Source organism: Danio rerio, chromosome 1 (assembly GCF_052040795.2).
Source record: "Danio rerio strain M-AB ecotype USA chromosome 1, GRCz13ab, whole genome shotgun sequence".
In the NCBI taxonomy this organism is placed as follows: Eukaryota; Metazoa; Chordata; class Actinopteri; order Cypriniformes; family Danionidae; genus Danio; species Danio rerio.
The window spans coordinates 20,584,483-20,611,539 of record NC_141021.1 but is presented as its reverse complement, the minus strand read 5'-3'; the positions used below and the strand labels follow the sequence as shown (position 1 = coordinate 20,611,539).

General features: G+C 34.7%; 1 protein-coding gene across 4 annotated transcripts in view; it reads left to right on the top strand.

Moving 5' to 3' along the window:
- Window positions 1-23,774, top strand: part of ptprdb (protein tyrosine phosphatase receptor type Db) — a 155,137-nt gene extending 131,363 nt beyond the window's left edge. For 2 of the 4 annotated variants that reach the window (XM_087234881.1, XM_087234880.1), the window contains 9 exons: window positions 883-1,002; window positions 4,719-4,873; window positions 9,143-9,428; window positions 11,512-11,690; window positions 11,781-11,907; window positions 13,629-13,754; window positions 14,292-14,446; window positions 18,277-18,412; window positions 18,827-23,774. In XM_087234881.1, the coding sequence (XP_087091007.1) occupies window positions 883-1,002; window positions 4,719-4,873; window positions 9,143-9,428; window positions 11,512-11,690; window positions 11,781-11,907; window positions 13,629-13,754; window positions 14,292-14,446; window positions 18,277-18,412; window positions 18,827-18,895 (1,353 nt within the window). In that variant the 3' untranslated portion in view covers window positions 18,896-23,774. 4 annotated transcript variants of the gene reach the window in all.
- Window positions 23,775-27,057: the final 3,283 nt, after the last annotated feature.

The following is a 27,057-nucleotide window of genomic DNA, read 5'->3' as shown; positions in this document are numbered from 1 at the left end:
AATTTAGTAAGTACTTAGTAGTATGTAGGCACGGTGGCTTAGTGGTTAGCACTGTTGCCTCACAGCAAGAAGGTCACTGGTTTGAGTCCCAGCTGGGCTAGTTGGCATGTCTGTGTGGAGTTGTCATGTTGTTCTCTGGTTCTACCACAGTCCAAAGACATGTGGTACAAGTGAATTGAATAAACTAAATTGGTCATAGTGTATGAGTGCGTGTGTAAATATGAGAGTGTAATGGTGTTTCCCAGCACTGAGTTGTTGCTGGAAGTGCATCCACTGCATAAAACATATGCTGGAATAGTTGGTGGTTCATTCCACTGTGGCGACCCCTGAAATAAAGACTAAGCTGAAGGAAAATGAATGAATTAGTAAGTACTTAAAGTAAATTAATAGGTGGTAAAAATTACTTTTTTAAATTGACTTACCCAACACTGAACATGAGTATATATATATATATATATATATATATATATATATATATATATATATATATATATATATATATATATATATATATATATATATACAGTATATATATGCATCTATAACAATATTATTATGATTTTATAACATGTATATTATTACTATTTTAGGATGGAGTTTCTAGCTCTTGGATGATCATATTTGGTGGTTCATGGCTATTAAAAGATTGAAAACCTCTGGTTCAGTTCCATTTTAATGATTTGATAACTAAACAAATGTCTCCTTATCCAGTGAATGAACTGACACATAGCCGTAGTGAGTGCTGTTATCAATAAACTGAAGAGCAGCTGAGTGTCAGTGTTGATCTCCGCTGACTCTTCAGCTCTACTCTAATGTTTTCTTTGACACTGAAACATATTCAGCAGTTAGAGGTTTACTAAGTGTCTGCTGATCTGTGTGCAGAATAAGTGTGATCAGTATTGGCCCAGCAGAGGAACGGAAACATACGGACTGATGCAGGTCTCTCTACTGGACACGGTGGAGCTTGCAACCTACTGCGTCCGGACGTTTGCCCTCTTTAAGGTAACCAAACAGCTGATATCAGCATCAACAAAAATTTCTAAACAATTTAGTTTCTCAAGTTTAATCAACATATGCTCATTCTGAAAACATATTCCTATGTACATTTCTGGAGATCGCAAATTATGTAGCCAGAAGGTGGCTGCATTTTATCTTTAAAACGACTGCTACGGGAACGCCGTTCTTTTTTTGCGCTAGCAGCTGACCGCTTAACTTCATATGGGTGGCTTTCCTGCTGTAACCAGTTTGTCCATGTACTTCGGTGGACTTGAGATGGCGAAGAACGGTTCCAGAAAGGGATAAGATAAAAAAAAGAAGCCAATAAAAATAAAATAAACAAGTACATAACAGGGTGAGAATGTGGTAAAATTTAAAAATGTGGTAAAAATCAGACAAGGGCTTTCCTTTTTCTGGATTGCTTTTTGAAACTGTCGGTTGGGTTTAGGGAAGTTAAAGGGCCGGTCAGTTGGTGCTTTTGAAATCACTATTGGTTGGGTTTAGGGAAGGAGGAGGGTGGATCTGTCGATTGGACAGTCAGTCTGTCAGTCGCCAGTGGCCTCTGGTGGATTTACGTGAGAACAATTGACACTCGCAAAAGACATTTTGGATCTCTTTTGAGAAAACAAAAACTGCACAAGAAAAAAAAACATAGCTCCTGGGACGTATGTGGCGTTCTCGAGAAAAGAATATAGCGGTACGTTTTCAGGACGAGCTTGGGTTGTGAGTTTTTCAATATAATCTGTATACTCTATGTAGTAACACTACTCCTCAAAAAAGTTTTAAATTTAAAATAAATATGACTTTAAAATTAGACCATTTTTGGTCCTCATATTAAAATAAATGTTCAAAAGTATGTTATATTCATATGCTATATACTACTGTCTGTTTATATACCATGAAAACATGATAAATGCAAGTGTCTACTTGTAAAAATAAACGACATAAAAATGGGTTAAATAATGTTCTATTATCATTCGGAATAACAAATGGCTTATATAAGCAATATTTTTCTTTATGTATAAATAATGAACATTCTGGTGTGGTGATGCAGTGACTACAAAGCAGATATGCCTGACAATATTTTTTTCTGTTACCTATTTTTACATACTTATTGCATTTTACTGGGCATCTTTAGTAAATCATGGTAAAATATATTATTGTCATTATTTTCTGTTGAAAAAAAACAAACTTCTTTTTGTATTCGATATAGACCTATATAAGGCATCATCTATTTACATAAAAAGTAGATCTTTGCTGATGAAATCCCCACTATAACATCTTCTTTCTGGCAATGTCTGGTTTTCTTCTTTGTTTGTGCTTTAAACATTAAAGAGGAAATACACCAATGACAAGACAAAGCTTTTTCGTGACTTTTTTTTGTTGCTGAATTGGGAATTTTTGAGCCAGCTGTGCAATCTGGGGATAAAACACTGACAGAACATGACATTAAAATTCAGAGCTGTCCATGAATAAATTATGCAGATTGCTATTTTTATACCATTGCTGCTTGTTGTTTTCCAATTTGCTGCTGTTATTTATGCCCTAGACATTGTATTTGGCAACAGTTCAATTATTTGTGATATTGATTATTTAGATCCCATCCTGTAACATTTTTCTAATGTTATTGTGGTTTGTGTGTTAAAAAAATAAGATAATTTAACAATCCTCTGAGGTTGAGTTTTACAGTTTTTGAATTTATTCAGCCAATCTCCAGGTCTGGTGGAAGCACATTTAGCTAAGCTCAGCACAGATCATTGAATCAGATTAGACCATTAGCATCGTACTTAAAATAGATTTAAAAGTTTTGATAATATTCTAATTTAAAGCTTGACTCTTTTGAAGTGACATTGTGTAGATGGAAAATTAAAAGCTGCTATTTTCTAGGTTGATATGGCTAGAAACTATGCTCTTTCAGGTATATTAATCATGGAACTTTGTTGCTGTACCATGGCTGATGCAGGCACTATGGTATTATGCAGCGTTACTGGCACACACTTCCTGTGCAAGCACAAGGTCACATTGGAAGTTAACTAGCTGGGGACTACTTTCAGACAGTGCAAAATATCATACGTCTGCTGCAGCCATAGTATGGCAGCAAAGGTTTTTTAGTTCCTAGCCACATTGGCCTAGAAATGCTTTTCATTTTTTATTGGTATTACAACACCATGTGACCACAGAAGAATTAAGCTAAAAATAGGAAAATTATCAAATCTCTTTTAACTTTTTGAGCAAGAAAGATCAATGATGTATGCTAAGCTAAATGTGCTACTGTCAGACCCAGAAATCAGCTGAATGGATTCAACAATGGTAAAACTCACCTTTTCAGCTCTAGGAAAGTTTTAAAAAGAGCCCATTTTCAAAAAAAAAGTGCATTGCTCCTTTAAATATTCGTGACTTAAAAGTCAATAATCAAACTCTTTTTGTAGGTAAACTTGATAATACTGGACCAAACCCCTTGTTTCTTTCAGAACTGTCTAAATTCAATGTGTCACTTCAACCATTTAATTTGAAACTAATTATCCTGCTGGAAATAGCTATAAAGTGCAGTCATAAAGAGATGAACAAAGCCATCAACAATACTCAGATCAGCTGTGGTGTTTGAGCAATGCTCAACCGGTGCTAAAGGTGCCAAGAAAACATCTCTCACACCATCCCAGCTAAAAAGGAATGTTCTCAGAACATTAATATTCACCTTATTCTCAGAGTACGAGCGGGCGCAACCATTTGAATCTTTTTGGCCTTTGACTTCCGGTCTCATTCACTTCCATTCATTTTTAGACATTAAAAACAGCTTGTTATGCTGCTTGATGTTGCAAACTGATATTTTCTTATTATATTATTCTACTTTGTCTGTATTGTCATGCAAATATTTGTTTTTAGAGCAAGTAGTTTGACCGTTTTCTGCTGTTTAGAATTCCTTGAAAACTGGATGTTTAGAACACTCTAAGAACATTTTAAACAGAGCATAATAAAATTGAATGGGAACTATAAGGGAATATGTTTAGATCCTAAATTTGTTAGGGGGGATTACACAACCAGCAGCCTGAACCATTGATACAAGGCAAAATGGATCCATGTCTTTGTTGTTTATGCCAGTTTTTCTCCATACCATCTGCATGGTTAGAAAATCAAAACTCGTTGCACTTTTTTCAGTCTTCTGTTGCCCAGTTTTGGTGAGATGTGATTTATTGCTGGGGCTTATTGCAGCTTGACTGTGAAATTACTGTCATGGCTGATTAGACAGTTACCTTAACAGACAACTGAACAAATTTACCTAATAAATTGAATAATGAATGTGTGCAGAATAATATTGATAAGATTACAACTGAATGTCAGCATTGGTAATCAACAGTAAAGAAGGCAAGCATAGTGAAGCATAGTGAAGTCATGCGAGTGTAATGTTTGCTCCATCATAGTTTATTCTACAAATGTGTTTCCATCTCCCGTTATTGGCATTAACTTTGTGAATTAAAGGATTTTTATCTGAAATTTGCCATTTCTTTAACTTGTTTCTCATGCAGTACTTCAAAATGTGCAGTAACACAGGGTAATGGAAACCCAGCAACTGAGCAAGTTCTGGGCTTAAATTGCGCAGTGTGAACTCACAGCACATTCGATGAAAAACACTATTGGATGTCATGATTTGTGCATATAACATGGACTAATTGCATTATTGTAGTCATGTCTACAGTAATACTGTATGTATTTTCTATGTACAGAGTGGGAGTGGTGAGAAGCGGGAGGTCCGTCAGTTCCAGTTTACAGCATGGCCAGATCAAGGGGTACCTGAACACCCTACTCCCTTCCTGGCCTTCCTCAGACGGGTCAAAGCCTGCAACCCCCCAGACGCTGGACCCATTGTGGTCCACTGCAGGTAGCTATTACCGAATTTAACATATTTTCTTTTTAGTCAGACGTGACTAAATGCAGTTTCAGAACTTTTTCAGAACTTGAATTTTCTCCTTTTGTTCGGTCACAGGTGTCAATTCCAGTTCCTGGAGGGCCGCAGCTCTGCACAGTTTAGTTCTAACTCTAATTAAACACACCTGATCAAAATAATTGAGTCCTTCAGGCTTGTTTGAAAGCTACAGGTAAGTGTGTTGGAGCAGTGTTGGAACTAAACTGTGCAGAGCTGCGGCCCTCCAAGAACTGGAATTGACACCAGTGGTTTAGACAGTCTTGTTAAGAAACGCACCAAAAATCAGTTCACTTGATTTAGGAGTACCAACCCACTTGAAAGCAAACTTTAGTGTGGTTTGTCTCAGGAGAGAAAGCAATCCAATTAACAGATTGCTGAACCAGGCTTTATCACATCAGATATTTTGAGTTATTTTTAAATAATGTGTGAAAACAGCAGTGTTTGTTTTACTAATGCCTTTCAGAGTGAGTCAGGTTAATGTGGAGCATACACAAAGTGGATTAATTAATTACAATTGCACAATTACAATTTACACTGTACAGCATATAAATAAGCTTGATTTATGCTCAAAAGGCCAACAGAATGCCACAATAAAGCAACAAATCTGTTGTTTTTCAAACCCATCCCGACAGGTGACTGATATGAGTAGAATCACAGAATATAAACCCGTGTAGTGCCAAAAATAAAAGTGGTTTAACATTAACCAGTCGCATCTCCTTCACCAAAATACAAATGCAAGTAATTCACTCTCTCTTGCTCTGTCTTTTATCTATTAAATAACTGTATTACAATAGTTCAGTCCTACATTACTGTTCTAAAATCATGCTGTGGAATTAGTAACTGAGGCGTGGGCTGTTAGTAAAATGTGAAAGTATTTTTTAAGGCTGCAAAACCAGTCTTGACCGTGCTTTTTTAGTTTTTGTAGAAACTGTGAAATGATACAAGTGAAACTGAATCAATTAAAAAAAGTGAGATAACAACTACCGGGATAACTCTCCGAAATAAAAGCTCTCTGAAAATTTCCAGGTTGTAATTATGAGTTTTAAGAGAATGCGAATGGTTTTTGCTAGTCAGAATCTCATAATAATAGTAATTATGTTATGATATGAATGCAGCTAGTATTACAGACTTGTAAAGTACCAAAAACAAGTGGGTAATGTAAACATTTGGAAATGTTGCCTCATGAAATTAAAGTGAACCGAGAATGAATGGCAACATTGGAATAGTTTTAATACACTACGATTATAAGAAAACTATTTGGGGGGTTTTCTCCAGGAAATGTGCACTTACATTGTAGGAACTATTGAATGAATGTATTGAATTGATGAAAAGTGTTTTGACTAAATAAGATTTGTGTTATATCATAGATTCTATTTTTATTTATTTATTTTGTGGAAATACTCAAGCTTAATGCTAATCTCTGTTGTGGCTCTTCATTTTTTTTTTTTTTTAATATCTACAATAATTTTGCTTCATTGTGTCTAAGGTTTTTACAATTGAACTGACAAATGATAAATATAGGGTACACCAAAATTCATGAGACAAAGCTGTACAAAAAAATACTTTGTAAAAAACGCATAAAGAAAATGAGAAAAAGAGAGAGTGCCTCAATGTATAGCATACCAGTAATTACTTTTGACCTCGTGGGCATATTTTTTTGGTCCCCATGAGGAAAACGGCTCATAAATCACACAGACTTAAGTGTTTTGAAAATGTAAAAGTGCAGATTGTTTCCTGAGAGAGTTGTAATTAAGGATATAGGGCTGGGGGAAGAGGACAGAATACACTGTACAGTTTGTACAGTATAAAAATCACTATATCTGTGGGAAGTTTCCATAAATATACCTGTAAAAGTGTGTGTTGTGTGCGTGGCCCTGGTATTTCACTGCATTATACTGACCAAAAAACAACAAAGTATGCCTTAGTTTTTAGGAAAAATAGGGAACTCCATTAATGCTTGTAATAAAAGGAGAAAATGTTATTGACGTAGAATAAATGCCAACGCATTTCGGCTTAGAAGCCTTCATTAGGGCACAAAACACATCACATACAAACATTACCAAAGGCTTTGGACATAGAGTTGAAGTCAAAATTATTAACCTTCCTAAACCATTAGCCCCCCTTTATTCATTCATTTTCCTTTCGGCTTAGTCCCTTTATTAATCTGGGGTCGCCACAGCGGAATGAACCGCCAACTTATCCATCACGTTTCATGCAGCGAATGCCCTTCCAGCTGCAACCCATCTCCGAGAAACATCCATACACTCTCATTAACACACATACACTACAGATAATTTAGCCTACCCAATTCACCTGTAGCATGTATTTGGACTGTGGGGCTAACCAGAGCACCTGGAGGAAACCCACGCAAACGCAGGGACAACATGCAAACTCCACACAGAAACACCAACTGACCCAGCCGAGGCTTGAATCAGCGACCTTCTTGCTGTGAGGCAACAGCACTACCTACTGCGCCAGTGTGTGGCCCAGCCCCCCAGTAATAGTTTTACTAACTAATTTCCAATAACTGATTTCTTTCATCTTTGCAATATTTTACTAGATAATTTTCAAGATACTAGTATTCAGCTTAAAGTTACTTTTTAAGAGTTCAGATGCAAAAACCTCTAAATGCCACCTGAAATTTTCTCCTAAAATTTCCTTTTTATTTTCAGTTATGTCACTTTTAAGGCAATGGAAAGGAACTTATTTGTCCCTATAAAAGTAAAATATCTGAGCCTATACACAAAAATGCTAATTTTAGAAGAAAATATCAAGCGGCATTTAAAGGTTTTTGCATCGAAACTCTTCATTTAAAGGCCAGCTAGGTGGATTAGGTTAACTAGGCAAGTTAGAGTAAATAGGCAAGTCATTGTATGATGATGGTTCGTTCAGTAGACATTGTTTAAGAAGGCAAAAAAATATTGACTTTAAAATGGTGTTTATGGTTTAGGGTGGAAACAAAATGAAAACTGCTTTTATTCTAGTCTAAATAAAACGAACAAGACTTTCTCCAGAAGAAAAATACAGGGTGATTCAAAAAGAATACCACAACTTTGAAAATCGGTATTTAATCAAAGAAACATAATTAAACATTGGGTAATTAATCAATGTGAAAAGAACTTAAACTTCAGAGATTCCTTAAATCGACGACAGAAAGAGATTATCTCCAATTATTTTTTCTTCGTCATTTTGAATCACCCTGTATTATAGGACATAGGCTACTGTGAAAAATTACTTGCTCTGTTTATCATTTGGGAAATATTAATAAAAGAATTTTAAAAAATCACAGGAGGGCTGTCTTTCCATCTTAGAACATTAGATAGCCCAGACTCAAATTTTCGCCCCAATCTAACTACACAAGTGGCAATTATTCAATTGACCTGAATCCGCATCAAATCAACACATAATCAAACAATACAAATAAAAATATCTAAGAAGCTAAATAAAAAAACTGGCAAAGAAACATAACAATCAGATTACATCTTATATAGGATTTTACAATAAAATATAAAATTATATCAGTGACTTAGGAGTTTTCAGTAGTTTGTGTAGTTTGTTTTTATTTTTTATTTCCCCCAGTTTATTTATGCTTTTGAATTGCATTATGGTACTTTGATCTGGCCTCCAATAACTTTTAACTTTGAAAAGTTGGAAAAAAAGTGACTTTTATTAACATTTTTTATAGTTTAAAGTTATATATTCACTGGTTTGGTGTTATATATATTAATACAAAAACCTGGTAATAAACTGCCCGAACATTTTCTGTTATTTTACAGATTAATTTCTATTCATATTATTTCTTATACATTATATTATTTCAAACAAGTAAAATGTCAATAAAAGTCACTTTGTTAAACTGTGAAGTAGAATTTTCAACATCAAAAGTCAACACAGCAGAGATCAGCATCCCATAATGCAATTCACAACCCTAAATAAGCAGAAAACACTTGGGAATGACAAAACGGGAACTGTTAATTAACAGATATTTTTTCCAGTGTGGTGGTCATTTTTGACCTATAGCTGACATTTTTTTTTTTTTTGAGTCCCATAAGGAAAACATAAAGGGACAATTAATTATAAATCCTTTCCTTGTCTAATCGCAATATTTTTAACGATTTGAGTGAAAATCACATTTGTCCGTGACTTTTATTTGTCTGGGGCGTTTATGTGGGAAAGCAAAGTGTGAATACTTGTTTCTGAAACATTTGGTGTCTCTTCCCTTAGTGCCGGTGTGGGCCGGACAGGCTGCTTCATTGTGATTGATGCCATGCTGGAGCGAGTGAAGCAAGAGAAGACGTTAGATATTTACGGTCACGTGACTCTAATGCGCTCTCAGCGAAACTACATGGTGCAGACAGAGGAGCAGTATGTCTTTATTTATGAGGCGCTGCTGGAGGCCGTTTCCTGCGGCAACACTGAAGTTCCGGCCCGGAACCTGTACGCCTACATCCAGAGACTGTCACAGACGGAGCCGCCGGAGCACATCAGCGGAATGGAGCAGGAGTTTAAAGTGAGTTTATGCCAGCAATAGATTTAAAAGTAACATTGTGACATAATGAGTTATTTTTTTCAATAATGATTTTGGCTATTTACAGTGCCCAGCATATATAAGTACACCCCTCACAAATCTATCTTGTAAATTTATGTGTTTAATAGGAAGCTTTACAATATTATATTTGTGCATATACATTAGATTAGTCAGTACTGAAGCCAAATCTGGAGCTTATCTAATAAAATAACTTACGATAACGGCCCAGAAACTAGTACACCCAAATTTATATGGTTCAGAAAAATATTAAATATAAATTTTAAAAAGAGGAAAAATCTAAATAAGAAACAAAATGGAAAAAAATGTAGAAATTTTGTAGTTTGTAACTTATTTTTGCAATATTTCGATTGTATTATCTTTTAATTTCTAAATATGTTTGATGACTAAAATATTATTTTAATAAATATATCTGTTTTATAAATCTGTTTTGTTTAAATGCAGCAAAATACATTTCCTATAATCACTGAGAAATGGATCAAAGTATTCATTTGCAAAATGGGCTGTACTCAATTATGCTGAGCTCTGTAGGTTTCATTATTTATTGGATTATTAATTTTATTATTTAATTACAGTTAAGGTTTTTATCCTTCAGCTTGAATGAATGAAAATCTGAAATGTGTCTTAATTTTAGTTTAGTCAAATTTTTTGTCCCTTTGTTATAGTGTTTTGTCATTATTATTAATTTCTGTTCTGAGAAAATATTATCATTTAGGTTTAGTTTACATCTATTTAGTCCATTTGAAAGTAATTATTTACATTTTTTAGTGACAAATAAACTGAAACAAATGAGTGAACAATTTTAGTAACAACCCACAACACATACAAAAACTTTTTTGACTATTAAATTTATTTGTCTAATCTATGCTTAAAAGTTAGGACTGTAGCTATCAATTAATTTAGCAATTGAGTATTTTACTGATAAAATAGATATTTAATTACAACCTAAACATAGCAGAACCTGAAATTTAATATAAGTAGAAAAATTATTTTAAAATTACTTTTTATTAAAAAAAAAAAAAAAAGGCCCCAAAATTTTTTTTTTTGTAAAAACAGTATTCAGTGGTGTATTTTGAAATTTTAAATTAGCTTAAATGTTTCTGTATGGGGCAGGTTATAAAGGGGTATACAATATACAGCGTGTATAGGATAAAAATCATTATTCATTCATTTATTTTATTTTTGGCTTAGTCCCTTTATAATTCAGGGGATGCCACAGCGGAACAAACCACCAACTTATCCAGCATATGTTTTACTCAGCGGATGCCCTTCCAGCCGCAACCCAACACTGGGAAACACCCATACACTCTTGAATTCACACACATACACTACGGCTTATTCAGTTCACCTATATTGCATGTCTTTGAACTGTGGAGTAAAAGCGAACTTGGGGAGAACATGCAAATTCCACACAGAAATGCCAACTGACCCAGCTGGGGCTCGAACCAGCGACCTTCTTGCTGTGAGGCAATCATGCTACCCCCTGTGCCACAGTGTCGCCTAAAAATAATTATGTTAATTTGTTTTAATACTTAAAATATTGATTGTTATATTATTTGCTGTTGCTGGCGGCTCAATTTTGGTTTGTACACTGTAAAGAAAATTAGCTTTTTTTTTGCAGCAATTTTTTTTTGTCGTTTTTAGTACAAATATTTAAAAATTCTTAAGTCAAGAAGCATTTCTACATGCAAAAAATATTGTCTCATAATATGCAAAAATTAAGTAATAATCTAAATAAGACTAAATTATCTACCAATGGGCTAAGCAAAATGATTTTATGCCAAAACAAAGAACATGATTAATTTGCTTACCTCATTGACAGATTATTGTACTTGTTTTATGGAAAAACTCACTTAATTTTGACATATTATTTCTTAAAACAAGACTATATTTTTGGCTCATCTAGAAAATGTTTCTTGATTTAAGAATATTTAGATGTTTGGACTAGAAACAAGACAAAAAATCCAAGCAAGAAAAGCATTTTTTGCAGTGTAATATATCTGTTCATTAAATGATACAGATGTTTGTGTGTGTGTCTCCTTTTCAGCGGTTAGCTAATGCCAAAGCGCATAACTCCAGATTCGTCAGTGCCAGCCTTCCATGCAATAAGTTCAAGAACCGGTTGGTGAACATCATGCCATATGAGAGCACACGTGTGTGTCTGCAGCCAATCAGAGGAGTGGAGGGATCTGACTACGTCAATGGCAGTTTTATAGACGGCTACAGGTACAACGTCATCTCGCTTCTCTTTTCTTTATATAAATAAAACAAATGTTCTCAATTCCTGACCTTTGTTTCTTCCTCATCTCTCTTCAGGCAACAGAGGGCCTATATTGCAACTCAGGGGCCACTGGCAGAGACAGTTGAAGATTTCTGGAGAATGCTTTGGGAACACAATTCTACTATAGTAGTTATGCTTACTAAACTCAGAGAAATGGGAAGGGTTAGTAGACATATGCGCACAAACACACACACACAACAATGACGTTCAGATGCTGTCATATATGACAGTAGCAGTGCGATATGACAGTATATCGGCACTGGTGAGAGGCGTTCTTAGTGTCCCACCAGTGATGATATACAGCCCTATTGCTCTGCTACGAGTGTGAAATTGTGTTTATACAACAGTTTTATGGCATAATCGTGTATATTAAAAAAGATGTTCAAACACAGAGTCTCAAAAAACATTTTATATGAGGAACTACTTTCTTACGCCATTCATTCACATCTGCAGCTGATGCCAGAACAGCAGAAACGGTTGCTCATTCACCAACATCACTTTAGAATGATTCTCTAGCATAATATCTAAAGTGATGATAAAACAGGTTATTATGCTCACATTTTAAGATTATAAAGCTGAACGGCATAAAATGCCATCAGTCTAGAGACAATTCATTTCTCTGTTGCAATCGGGATATCACAATAATTAGCCCAGAAAAAGCCAAAGCAAACACATGTTACTACTACTCTTAGTACTACCAGAAACACTATAAGATTACTTTGGTATAAATACAGCACTACAACATCCAAAAGAGACAGATCATCTTAGAATGTAATTTACCTGATTTCTAATGATTTGATTAGGTGTGGTTTGAAATTAGCTTATTGACTTATTAATAGGCTTATTATGCGCTTTCTGTCGCCATCTTGTGTCGGTACGTCAACCGTCTTCGCTCTGCTCAGTATGACAGGCTGATGGATGTCAACGCGCTGTCTCTCAGAAATTATAAATATTTAAAATAGGCATTATCCTTATAAATTAACTGCATAGTTGCAATCTAAACAGCGTGCTTGCCTTAAAAGCTTCAAAAATACATTATGTTGTCCAACAGCAGCAATATTTGTCAAACTGTAGTTTATTGATCTGCTGTCACTCTATGTGCGTGAGTATTACAGAAAGGTGAAGAGGCTGTTATGGCAGAATATTGCAATCAGATTGCCAATCAGATTCGAGGACCAGACAGAACTGTTTTATAAATATATATACAGTGTATATATAGTATAAAACCAAATATTTTATATTTTTATATAGTTATAATTAGTTATATTAATTTTAGCTTAATTTTTTGTAAATTTTATTTTATAACTTTTTGCGTTATTACCCATTGATTATTATTAATAATAATAATTATTATTACTATTATTATGTTTATCTTTAGCTTTTTATTAAGTTCAGTTAGTAATTTTGTCTTGGAGATTAACTAAAATATATTTCAGTTGTAATCTATTATCCAGAATCAAACAAAAAGTGCTTCATGGGTAATTGATGTGTTGAGGATCTATGGCTGGGTAATTCACAAAAATACACAAAAATTATACATCCAAAGCACTCAAACAGTAAGTAAAAAGTTAGCGGTGTCAAATGTTTTCAAATGAGTGTTCAAAGGAACTCAAGACACATGAATATTGTCACCCTGATGACGGCAAGTTTTGTCAAAATGCCTGAGTGGGGAGCTCAATAGAGCTGTTTTTTTTTTTAAACAATAGCCATGTCAATAAAAGATTTTTAACTCACCTACTTTTAGAGTACCTTGGACTGTTTTTGTAGTTCATTATATTTAGGTTTCAAAACCACTTTTTTATTAAACAAACATTTTTTAATCATTTACATTTTGGTAACTGTTAGTAACCCTGATGCTAATGTGTGTCTTGTGTCTGATGCAGGAGAAATGTCATCAGTACTGGCCGTCTGACCGATCAGCCCGATACCAGTACTTTGTTGTGGATCCCATGGCGGAATACAACATGCCTCAGTATATACTCCGAGAGTTTAAAGTCACAGACGCCAGGGTGTGTGAAATACTCATTTATAAGCTTTTTTTAAAACAGTCATAATTTTTCTTATGAAAAATATGAGCATGGAGTGAATACACATTTTCTGATTGTTAAATTCATGTATTTGATGGGTTTTGTAATCCATGTTAACACACTGTCTAATCTGTAGGTGCATTCTTGATTCTGAAATTCCTTCATACAATTCAGTATATAGATGCATGGAGAAAATCTGATTCTTTAAGTCATTTTTGTAACGATTCAGTCAAAATAATTGGTTTGCATGATTCATTAGCTTAGGAATTTCCACTTTTTAAGCATAAAAGTGAGTCTAAGCATAAAAAAATTCTAGGTTTTCTCAAATACATGATATAAATTTTTAATTTGCAACATGAATCAACATTACAAAATTATCCAACCCTTAAAACTCATTAGCTGGCAGATTAGAAATTATTTAATAGTTATGAAAATTGTAATACAGTTTTATATGACTTTTCCACACAGACCCCTGGTTGAAATGCTGATTTATCTTATTGGTTTTTCTCTCTCTTTAAGGATGGACAATCCAGAACAGTCCGGCAGTTTCAGTTCACGGATTGGCCAGAGCAGGGTGTGCCAAAATCTGGCGAAGGCTTCATTGACTTCATTGGTCAAGTGCACAAAACAAAAGAACAGTTCGGTCAGGATGGGCCAATCACAGTACACTGCAGGTGAGGAAAATCTGAAATGTAATTGTAACACTTTACAGTAAGGTTCTGTAATATGAACTGCGAATGAACAATTCTTTCACATTTATTAATCATACTTATTGTAAATTTCTACTTGTTAATATTACTGACTGACTATATTCTCCTTCCTAACACTGGAACTACCAAAAATCTATACCTACTAAAAGTACCATAGTTGTCATTCTGACCGTTCCTACATAAGACGTCATATTGTCACATCAAGTTTCTATTGAGATATTAAAATTAAGCTTGGAATGGCTGTCTTCCTATTTAATTTAGTCATCACCAAAAAAAATTTTTTTTTTTTGATAAAACAGCCTATAAATGTATAGTTAGGCAAGTAACATTAGACCACCCGTCAATCTCCACGCCTCACTTTCATTTTCACTTTCACAAGCACGGGAGAAGGCTTTTTCACAACACTTAATATGCTGTGTTGTGACTACCCTTAATCAAAATTCCACATTAGTCACATCTTGGGTCTGCTGAGGGGTTTAGACGATTCCCTATTTAAAAAAATAGTACATGGAACGACAAGTCTTTGTTTCTGTTTATTGTAGAGTTAATTTAAACAAAAAATTATATCAAATAAACATCAAACAACTTTGGCCACCGAACACACTGAAGGTAAGGTCTAAAGACCATGCGCTCCCAGCAGGCCCTTCTCCAGTGGGCCACGCCCAGGGTTTTAAGCTTCCTCTGGCCTGCAGGAGGTGCAAATATCCAAAATGAAAGAAATCATGTTTAACAACATAAACCTTAAAATAAAGTAAACATGGCTCCTAAAGACATGTATAAAGTAAAATGATGTTTTTGCTAGCAGAAAGTTATGATTTTGTTAGCAAGAAGTTGCTAGGCAACAGAGGCATGCATATTTAAAAATCACAGGGAAAAGTAGCAGATACTGAAATGCATGCGGCCATTTTAACTGCTATGATAGTTTTAGGTTAGGATTAGTTTTAGGTTAGGATAGCTTTTTGTCACTTCAATAAAATAACTATGTTAGAAAGAAATATGCACATATTTAGAAAGAGTCAGGGTATTATAGATATGTCTGTTTTATTTCAACAAAGGCATTAAGTTGCAAAAATTAAAAGCGGTCAAAATGACCCATCAGTAGTTCTAATGTTAAAATCCAAAATATTTGCATGTTTTTTTTCCTATTAAAAGATTCTAGTGATTGTGAAGAGAGGCAAACAAGTTTAACCTCCTTTAGCCTGATCTATAGTTCTGTGTCGAGTATTTACCGTACACCACAGTGCATACCTTGCACCGTGTTTGTATTCTAGTATGCAGTTGGGTTTCTATGTTACACTGTATCACGGTTCTTTGTGGATGTTTTGAGTTTACTTTAGAAATGCTACTATAACAACAGCTTAAACTTGCACTCATTCAGGGAGAAAGAGGCAGGAACTGGCAAATGTTAAACAATTTTAATCATAAAATAAACACAAGACAAAAGGATCCATCCGGAGCTCTTCTTTAGTACTCAAGGGTTGTTAAACTCTCAGCCCACACTTGACACCACTACAAAGCAGGCCAATCAAATTGTGCGCTTCATGTCATTGTTACTTGTAGTTACATTTTTGAGAGAGTCTGGCAGAGGGTATGTGAAGGCTATACCAAATCCACATAGACTTGATGCAGAATTACCAATTGCCTTTAATCAAGGAGCTGCGGGATTATACCAAAGTGATTCATAGTTTACTTTAGGTTGTCAGTCTGATGCTTTGCTAGTGAATTTAGGAGCCACATCAATAAAAGAAGACCACAATCTGTCTTCATATAACATCTCTCTTTACTCTCCACTTTGTATGTCATCAAGTGCTTTGTGCTGCGAAACAAAGTAAATCAAATCAGACACCGTTCTAAATTGTGCCATTCACTGGAGTACGGGGGCTCTGACTTTTCAAAACACTTCTTAGTAGTCTCGTTATATGCAAAAAAAACAAAATAAAATAAAAAACACAAATTTATGACAGATGAAAGTTTATGAGGCGTTGTGTAAAGTTTGTGTTTATTTTTTTAACGAGTGAAAGAATTTTCCAGACTATGTGTAAGGACCTTTACTGCAAGGCTGCCTACAGTGCATCCGGAAAGTATTCATATTACTTCACTCTTTCCACATTTTTTTCTGTTACAGCCTTATTCCATAATGTATTAAAATCATTAAACTCAAAATTCTTCACACAAAACCCCATAATGACAATGTAAAAAAAGAGTTTTTGAAATTGTTGCAGACTTATTAAAAATAAAAGACCAGAAAAATGACACTTACATGAGTATTCACAGCCTTTGCTTAATATTTTGTGCCACCAGGTTGGCACACCTGTCTTTGGAAATGTTTGCCCATTCCTCTGTGCAGTACCTCTCAAGCTCTATCAGGTTGGATGGGAAACAGCGGTGAACAGCCATTTTCAGATCTCTAGAGATGTTCAATAGGATTTAGGTCTGGGCTCTGGCTGGGCCACTCAAGGATATTCACAGAGTTGTTGTGAAGCCACTCCAATGATATGTTAGCTGTGTGCTTTGGGTCATTGGCCTGCTGGAAGATAAACGTCGACCCAGTCAGAGGTCAAGAGCACTCTGAAGCAGGTTTTCATTCAGGTTGTCTCTGTATATGGCTGCATTCATCTTTCCCTCTCTCCTGACTAGTCTTCCACTTTCTGCTGCTGAAAAACTTCCCCACAGCATGATGCTGCCACCAACCATGCTTCACTGTAGGGATGGTATTAGCCTGGTGATAAGAGATGTCTGGTTTTCTCCTAACCTAACGCCTCATCCAAAGGAGTACAATTACAACTCCAAAGAGTTCAATTTTAGTCTCTTCAGACCAGAGAATTTAGTTTCTTGTGGTCTGAGAGTCCTTTAGATGCTTTTTGGCAAATTCCTGACAGGGAGTGCTTCCGTCTGGTCAGTCTACCTTACAGGCCTGATTGGTGGATTGCTGCACAAATGGTTGTCCTTCTGTAAGGTTCTCCTCTCCCAACTGAAAAACGCTGAAGCTTAGACAGAATGATCATTGGATTATTGGTCACCTCCCTGACTAAGACCCTTCTCCCCTGCACTCTGCTTAGATGGCTGACCAGCTTTAGGAAGAGTCCTGGTCCATCTTCCACTTACGGATGATGGAGGCCACTGTGGTCAATGGAACTTTCAAAGCAGCAGAAATTTTTCTGTAACCTTCCCCAGCCTTGTGCCTCGAGACAATCCTGTCTTGGAAGTCGACAGACAATTCCTCTGTCTTCATGCTTAGTTTGTGCTTTGACATGCACTGTCAACTCTGGGACCTTATATAGACAGGTGTATGCTTTTTCAATTCATGTCCAATCAACTGAATTTACCACAGGTAAACTCCAATTAAGCTGCTGAAACATCTCAAGAATGATCAGTGGAAACAGAATATACCTGAGCTCAATTTAGAGCTTCACGGCAAAGGCTGTCAATACTTATGAACATGGAATTTTTCAGGTTTTTTATTTTTAATAAATTTGCAACAATTTAAAAATCTATTTTTTCACATTTTCATTATGGGGTATTGTGTTTAGAATTTTGAGGAAATAAATTCATTTAATCCATTTTGAAATAAGGCTGTAACATGAAAAATGTGGAAAAAGGGAAGCGCTCTGAATACTTTCCTGTTGCACTGTACTGAATAGAAAATCAAATGACTTTATCATGATTACACACAAAAAATGTAACGACATATTGTCCTGAGACAAAATGTCATTTAATTCCAAGCCTTAAACATCCAGATGATACTGTAATGTGTTTTGGGAGTTAAGATTTCTATGTTTTGTGTGTGTGTGCAGTGCTGGCGTTGGAAGGACAGGTGTATTTATCACTCTCAGTATAGTGTTGGAGAGGATGCGTTATGAGGGAGTAGTCGATATCTTCCAGACTGTCAAAATGTTGCGAACTCAAAGACCAGCCATGGTACAGACAGAGGTAAGCCTGTGTTTCTGTTATACTTCAGTGAATAATTTGATCATTCCTTTAGACCAGTGTGTCTCAACCACATTCCTGGTGGACCACCAACACTGCATGTTTTGGATTTCTTCTTTAAATCTCACACTCATTACAGCTCTTTCAGTCTCTGCCAATGAGCTGATGATCTAAATCAGGTGTGTTTGGTTATAGAGACATAGAAAATGTGCAGAGCTGGTGGTCCTCTAGAAACGTGGTCGAGAAACACTGCTTTATACCATATAATTACATCTTTTCTTTTTTTTTTTTACAATCACAACTTTTTCTCAGTATTACTTTTACTATTTATTACTATATATTACTATTACTTTGAGGTGTAAACTGGTTTTAGATCACAATCAAATGACATGTGTGTGTTTGTTTCTCCCTCCACAGGAGCAGTACCAGTTCTGCTATCGAGCAGGGCTGGAATACCTGGGCAGTTTTGATCACTATGCAACATAAAACCTTCCCCTGGACCAAGAGCCACCTCATCATCATCACCACCACCACAACATCACAGCGAGACCTGCGTCTGATCAATCCGACAGCTTCTTTCTGCTGCTCAAGAGTCTGTTTGATTCCTCCAGACAGCACACAGTTTAACAGTCAGCCAGAGAGGTCAGCTGCGATATTGCGTTGTCACCACAAATTGCAGCTCCAGTCATAGAACTGAAAGTTGTCAAGTCATATTGGGACTGGAGGAAATCGGTATGTGCTGTCTGGATCGATTCAATAGACCAGTGAGACTCCGAAAGCATTAGAAGAGACAACAATCAAACAGTTGAATGCTACTTTATACTTGTCCGAATTTATGAACCACCAAACCCCTCGCAAAAAAAAACAACAGTCATGTTTATAACAGGATGCAGTCCGAGTGTAGAGTTGCCACTGTTTTTAGTCACCAGTTTGTATAACGGATCCACCAACTCACTTGTTTAAGTGATTCGTACAAAATGAAATTCAACAACACAGCCTAAGTATTGGTGCTTACGCCAGTTTCCTGTTTGTTTATCTGTAGCCCGCACACACACACAAGCGTAGATATATACGTACAAATCTATCACAGATTTAAGACGAGAAAAAAATAAGTTAAAATGGAGATTTGTCTCAAAAGCTGTGCAATATTGAACGTGATTATTGATCGCACCTTCGAGTTTTAAAACACTCAAGTATTAGAGATATTCTCACTGTAATTATATGGTCTCATTAATCTTATATTATATAAAGTATAAAATAAAATGTTATTACGCATATTGGCACATATAAATATACATATATATCTAAAGCGTCAATGTATTGAGTGATATTTATACTATGTGAGTAAATACTTGTCAGTTGCACATACGTTAAGAAAAGTACTGATTGCAGTAAAACAGATTTTTATTTTCACTACTGTTGACCAAAACTACTATTTTAGAGGTTTTGTTGGACGTTCGAAGGCTGAATGGCACCAGACTCGCTACAACAGAAGGATGACGTGTTCAGAAACAATAACATAATGGATCATTCGACACTGGTAGTGCCTTATCATAGTCACATGTTTAAAATGGTTCGCTATTAAAGTTATGCGTTTCACGTTTATGGATATGAATCTGCTTTTATGTACTAAATAAATAAATAAATACTAGCTATTTCCGCCAGAGTGAATTTTACAATATATTTCACACCAAACACCAAGGCGGTTTGTTCGTTCAAGTGAAGTACTGCCAAGATGACTAGACAATTATATTATGGAAAGCCAATACGTGTCTATTTTTGAGAGGACACACGTTTATTGTATCTATAATGGGCCAAGAGATCTCCATATTCCATTACATGTGTACTGATTATCGTAGTATCAATTATTTGTATTTGAAAATCAGTATTGAAACAAGACATAGTTTTGCGTTTCAGTCCATACTGCTGCAGGAAATGCTCATTTCTGAATGTCAATGTCTGTATTTTTGTTAATAGTATCGCATTGTCAGAGATGATGCGATTTTTATTTATTTATTTTTTTTATCTCACGGCAGTTCGTAACGTTTTTATTTAGTGGATAATTAATATTAATTTGTTTGTTCTCATTTGTACATTTAAGTGTGATTTGCTCATCCCCCAATCCGGGGTTGACCTGCTTTTTAAAATCGTACGTTTTCATTTGAATGAAATCAGATTATCCAACTCTATATCACAGCAATTCGTAACATTAATTTAGTGGCTAATTCGTACGATCTCATTCATACAATTTAGGATGTTTTTCTTATCCCCCAATGTTGAGGTGGGGTTGGGTTAAAATTGTACATTTGGGACACACATTTATTGTATCTATAATGGGCCAAGAGATCTCCATATTCCATTACGTGTACTGAATATTACAGTATCAATTATTTGTATTTGAAAATCAGTATTAAAACGAGACATAGTTTTGCGTTTTAATCCATACTGCTGCAGGAAACGCTCATTTCTAAATGTTAATGTCTGTTTTCATGTCTGCTAATGTTCTTAGTTTTCATTTAGTGGCTAATTCGTATTAATTTATGCGTTCTCATTCGTACATTTAAGTGTGATTTGCTCATCCCCCAAAGTGCGGCTGACCTACTTTTAAAAATTTAAAAGTTAAAATCGGATTATTCAACATGATCTCACGGAAATTCATAACTTATTGAATTAGTGGCTAATTCATAATCTCATACAAAACGTTTTGCTCATCCCTCAATGACGGTTATGTGCCACACCTTTTTAAAATCGTAAATTTTGGTAAATTGGAACTTGTATAAATTATTAGGGATGTCTGACGTGAAACTTATGTTTCGACATAGTGTCGAGTTCCTGAAGCGCAAGTGTTTCGAAACATTGCACCGAAGCATGACCTGAAACACCCAGGTCACATGACTAAGGTGATTCGAAACACACAGGTCACATGACTAAAATGTTTCGAAACACCTGGTCACGTAACTTAAGGGATTCAAAGCATCGATCATTTCAGAAGCGTTTCGAAACATGGCAAATCTGCATTTGACGCAGGGTCAGGACAACACTCTGGCTGCGTCCGAAACCACCTACTACTCAGTAGGTACTGTATTTGAATTTAAACGTACTACTTGTCCGTTAGAAAAGTATGTTCTATACAGTATGAATGTAAGAAGTATAAATGAAATTCGGATGCCATTTTGTCATCATCATGTGTCCTTCCTGCGTCAGTTGCGTCGCTTCACTCCCATTCATGAATTCTCTCGCAGGGCATTATGGGATAGCGCAGTGTGCATGGGATGCGGACTTCAGAATCTCGCCGAAGTAATGTCATCCGGGTACTTCCTGCATACTGATTTTCAAATTCTATGAATTCGGACATACTACTCGGCTCGCGTACTGTATAGTATGGAAGTATGTGGTTTCGGATGCAGCCTCTGTCTCTTAGGGGGACCGTGTGTGTGCACATAGTTAATGTGCTGTAAATGGCTTGTACAAATGGCTTGTACAAATACTCTGAAATGATGATTTTATGTATTTTAATAATGCTACTGTTTAATGGTGTAGTCTAAATAGGATCCAGCTGCAGATATGCCATCAATATAGCATCATTTTTGAAACACTGTATAACAATAATTCATATTTTTTACAGGACAGTGATGGTTGGGTTTAGGGTTTGAGTAGACGTTAATAAAATACAATAAATAGGAAATTTTTTGAATAATATAAAGAATTCCCGTTTACTTCCGGTCGCAACCGTATCTGATCTAGCAAGAACACAGTTTACGACCAAAACAAGACATTTATTTATAAAGTGTTCATTTGGATGTCAAACCGATGTTAAGAACAGAGCATTTCAAATCTAACATCTATAGCTGCATCACCTTGGGTTCAAACCCATTATCTCTGCATGCTAGTCAGGAACTCTTACCGCTTCCCTAAATCACTTAAAGCTTCAACTCCACAGTGTGGAGTTTAATACCTCAATTTGCTAAACTGTTTTGCTGAAGCTGTTCCAGTGCAATACAAAAAAATGACCACTAGGTGTCACTGTAGAGGGGTTTCAAAACATTTTGAAGCCTCGATAAATTTGCTTTGACTGGTTCAGTGTTTTGCGAAGCCTCTCTTTGCCCACCACTATGAATTAGCCACTAAACTGACAAAACGTAAAATAGTTATTTTTCTTCTTGAGATCAGACTGGATTATCCTCTTTTCTGACAATATGTAAAATAGTTACGTTTTTTTCACACATTTGAAAGGAGGGGGGTTTCGAAAAGCGTTGCTTAAAACCAACTAAAGTTAAAATTTCAAGTTTCATCGTAAGTTTGATCCAGAATTAGATTCCTAAATGCATTAAAAACGAGATCTAGCGCTCAGAAATAAAAATGGCCCATGTATGGTTTATGACAGTCTGGTTGTGGTTTTGGAAATGGCTGCACTCTTGTTCTATGCACTAACCCTTACACTTTCTTCAACACAGAATGTTCTTTGTAATGAATGAGATGAATTTCACAGTGTCGCTCACAGTGTGTGCATGTTAAGACGAAAACAAAAAGTCTTGGTTCCAAAGCTTAAGACAGTATGCGCATAATGTTATTGTTGTACTTTAGATGACAGGGTGGTCTAATATGAGTGGTTTTTCCTTCTAGTCCAGTGCTAATAGTCATCATTTAGTAATTTTCAAGGAAGTCTGGTCACCAAGAACTTCAGCTCATTTCACTTTCGGTGGAAGGAAATGTTTCGATTTCTTTGCAGCCTTTTTCTACCAGATTTGAGTTAGTTGTATTTGAGATTCTAACTGACAAATCTTCCGCTATCTACCTTGTTTATTTTAGTACACTTTACAGCATATTCTTATCAGAACCAAGTTTCAGGGTTTTTCAAATTTCAACTTTTGTTGAAACTAGCTAAGCTTATTTTTTCAAGAGGATATATATATCAATTATTAGCATTTGTTTAATGGGACATTCTCTGCTAATCTCAATGTCAGTGTTTTAAGGGAAAAAACAAAAAAACACATCTATTTTCCAGTGCATGACAGTCCTCATTTGTACAATGCGAAGGCACCGTCTGATTTTGATGATTCATGACTATGACATTGTTCCATGTGAAAAATAAACTAGCACAATCTATATCATGTAATCTGACCAAATATGCATTGTATCACCATTTTCATATTGTCAGACGTTGTGAGTGGTTTTACAATTTCACCCATCGATTAATGTGAAACACAAAAGGGAAATCTTTTACCTCTGATTTTGTAGTAAATGTAAATATTTCAGAGGACGTTTTCTTTTTTTAATTTTCCTACTTTATGTTGTAAGGACAGATGTGTGAGAATACAATTGTATTGGAAAAGTTTTATTTGTTACAAATAAAATGGTAAGAATAGCGCAACGTGTCTTTATTTGCTTGTGATTTGAGAGTTTTTTCCATTTACTTTAGTGGGTGATTCGTTTATATTGACCAACCAGCGTATGCAAGAATACTCAAATGTTGTAATGCTAAAAGACCACTGTATTATATTTGATAACTACATTTCTAAGTCTATTACATGATCTTTAAGAAGTATTTGTAAATTGTTTGGTGTAATACTATCAGCATTTGAAGCGTTTAAAACAATAACAATTGTTTATTTGACACCAATCAATTGTTGCTTTTTTTTTTTTACAATCTTACTAGACTTTTACTCAAAGAAAAATAGACTTTCATTAGGTTGGGATGCTTGCGTTTTTAATGTAATTTACATGCCATAAAGCAGACACATTTTTAAGGTTAACAATCGTTAATTTAAATGAAGGTCGATCAGGGATTTTTGTGGAAATGTTCAACTCTACTCCACATGTAAAGCATCTGGTCAGCCCAGGATTCATAAAAACACTTAATAATGCACCAACACAAAAGCATCCTATAGACCTGAACAGTGCAGTGGCTTGTTTATATCCAAAGAAAAAGAGTTATCCAAAGATGCCTTGTCAAGTGGAAATAAATCTGTTTTTCAAACTAATGATATAGCTAAGGTCTGTGATTTGTTTTAATTATTTAGACATGTTTACGGTTCCTAAATGTTTCTTGAACCAAAACATAGCGTTCAATGGGGAGTAGCCATACATTTAATAAGAGCATATTTTAGAGCAGTGATTACAATACCGTGAAACTGGTATTTTTATCCAGGGTTATCATATTGGCAGAATCTTATACCAGCACATGCCTAGTTGTTATAAATTATAAATATATATATACAGTTGAAGTCAGAATTATTAGCCACCCTTTGAATTTTTTCTTTTTAAATATTTTACAAATTATGTTTAACAGGGCCGAGAAATTTTCAAAGTATGTCTGATAATGTTTTTTCTTCTGGAGAAAGTCTTTTTTGTTTTGTTTTATTTCGGCTAGAAAAAAAGCAGTTATAATTTTTTTAAACACCATTTTAAGGACAACATTATTAGCCCCTTTAAGCAAATTTTTTTTTTCGATAGTCTACAGAACTACACTGAAAAAAATTCAGAGATGATTCCTTGAATTTACTACATTTTTTTAAATTTTTCACATTAAATGGCTGTAAACAATTTATTTGGGCTGAATTTAAACAAAGAAATTAAGTTAAATTTTATTAAATTAAATTTGTTTGTTTAAATTCAACACAAATAAATTGTTTGCAACAGTTTTCCAGACATAATTTTTTCAGTGAGACCATTGTAATCATAATAGTTTATATAACTCATTTCTAATAACTGATTTTTTTTATCTTTTTGTCATGATGACAGTATTTACTAGATATTTTTCAAGACACTTCTATACAGCTTAAAATGATATTTAAATGCTTAACTAGGCTAATAAGGTGAACTAAGCAGGTTAGGGTAATTAGGCAAGTTATTGTATATCGATGGTTTGTTCAGTAGATTATCGAAAAAAAAAATAACTTAAAGGGGCTAAAAATTAAAAACTGCTTTTATTCTAGCTGAAATAAAAAAACAAGACACTCTCCAGAAGAAAAAATATTATCATACTGTGAAAATTTTCTTGCTCTATTAAACATCATTTGGGAAATATTTAAAAAAGAACAATCTAGATTTTTGTAGTCTGTTTTCAGCATGTTTCTTGAATTTTCTCTTTGTGAGGAAAAACCTTTTGGAGTTCTATAAACGCTGTTCGTAATTTTTATATTTCGGCAGATTTAAACAATTATAAACGACATAAAACAGAAACATTTTGCTGTTCTGAAAGTGATTCCTGTGTAGAAGAATCACTTCCTGTTCTCCATCTGAATTTTGCATGTCATCAATAACTGCAGCGGGACATTATTGAAACTGATGAAGGATATAGTGAGCCTAGTGTGTACTTAAAAATACCGTGTACATTTAGGCTACGACATGGCCTATATAAGGCATATGCATTTTATCTATATATTTTAAACTAGCCTACAACATCCCTTTATTACGTTGTAAGCTGACACACCCTCTCAATAAAACTTTTCTGTAATTCTACATCATATATAATGAGATATAAAACTGCTGGGCCTATTCAATCTGACACTCAACAAAAAAGCAATTTATCAAAATATATTTTTCAATATTCATTTAAATAAAATGTTGTTGGTTTTTTGGTCAGACAGGGCTTTACAGGGTTAAACAAATGTAAGGTACTTTTTAAATAGGCTTTTCTTTTTTTACACTAGGATATGCCTTATTCTCATTGCCTCAATAAAAGTCTTTAGCGCCCCCTAATGTCAATTCAGCACTCGGCCGACACTTAAAAAATGGATTACAAATAGGTTTAAGGTTTCTGTACATTTAGAATAAATACTGGGTGCAATTTTTAATTCATGTAAAAATACTGCATGCATGATATCTAAAATCACTGTAGAAGCCACCAGGAAACCTAGTTCTGGAAAGCAACTCCAGACAACTAATAACTTTGAAGTGGTCTCGGATTTGTTATTAATGGTAAAATGCTCACTTCTTTTATTTTAAATATAATATTAACTTGTCTTTAACATTGAACATACAAAATAGAATCATTACAGCATTTATTTTCAGAAATTAACAACTGGCCAGTTTAAAAAATATATATTAGCAGTCAGGCCCATAGCCAAGGGGATTCAGGTGGTTCTAAAGACCAAAGTTGGATTATTACTGTTTGAATTGTTCCTATTCAAATGGCCAAATTCAGATGGGAAAGTTGAATGCACTGGCCAGTTTGTTATTTGGCTGTAGGCTTCAGTTTTTACTTTAAAACAAGTTTAAACAGATTTCTAAAAATAAATAAATAAATAAATAAATAATGATAATTAATGAGTATTTTAAGTATCTTTTTATATTTATTTATTCAAAATTTCATATTTTAAAAAAACTGTGATATAAAACATTTTTTTGATAAAATGGTTGGAAATATCAAAAAGTCTGGTTATGATGGTTATCATTCGACAAGATAATCCAGCAAAAATTTGTTCTTAAAATGTTTCTAAAACGCAATATTTATGCCTCGTAATTCAATAGAAAATCTGGCGAATAACTGCAAAAAAAAAAAATAAAAATCAGTTTTTCAGAAAAAAAAACAAGCACCTCTTTTAATACGCTGGCTACAGGGTTGATAATGTAATGTTAATAGAATGTTTATTAACTGAAAAAAGAGCGAGTTTAATAAAGACTTCAGTTTACTTTAGCCACAGTGC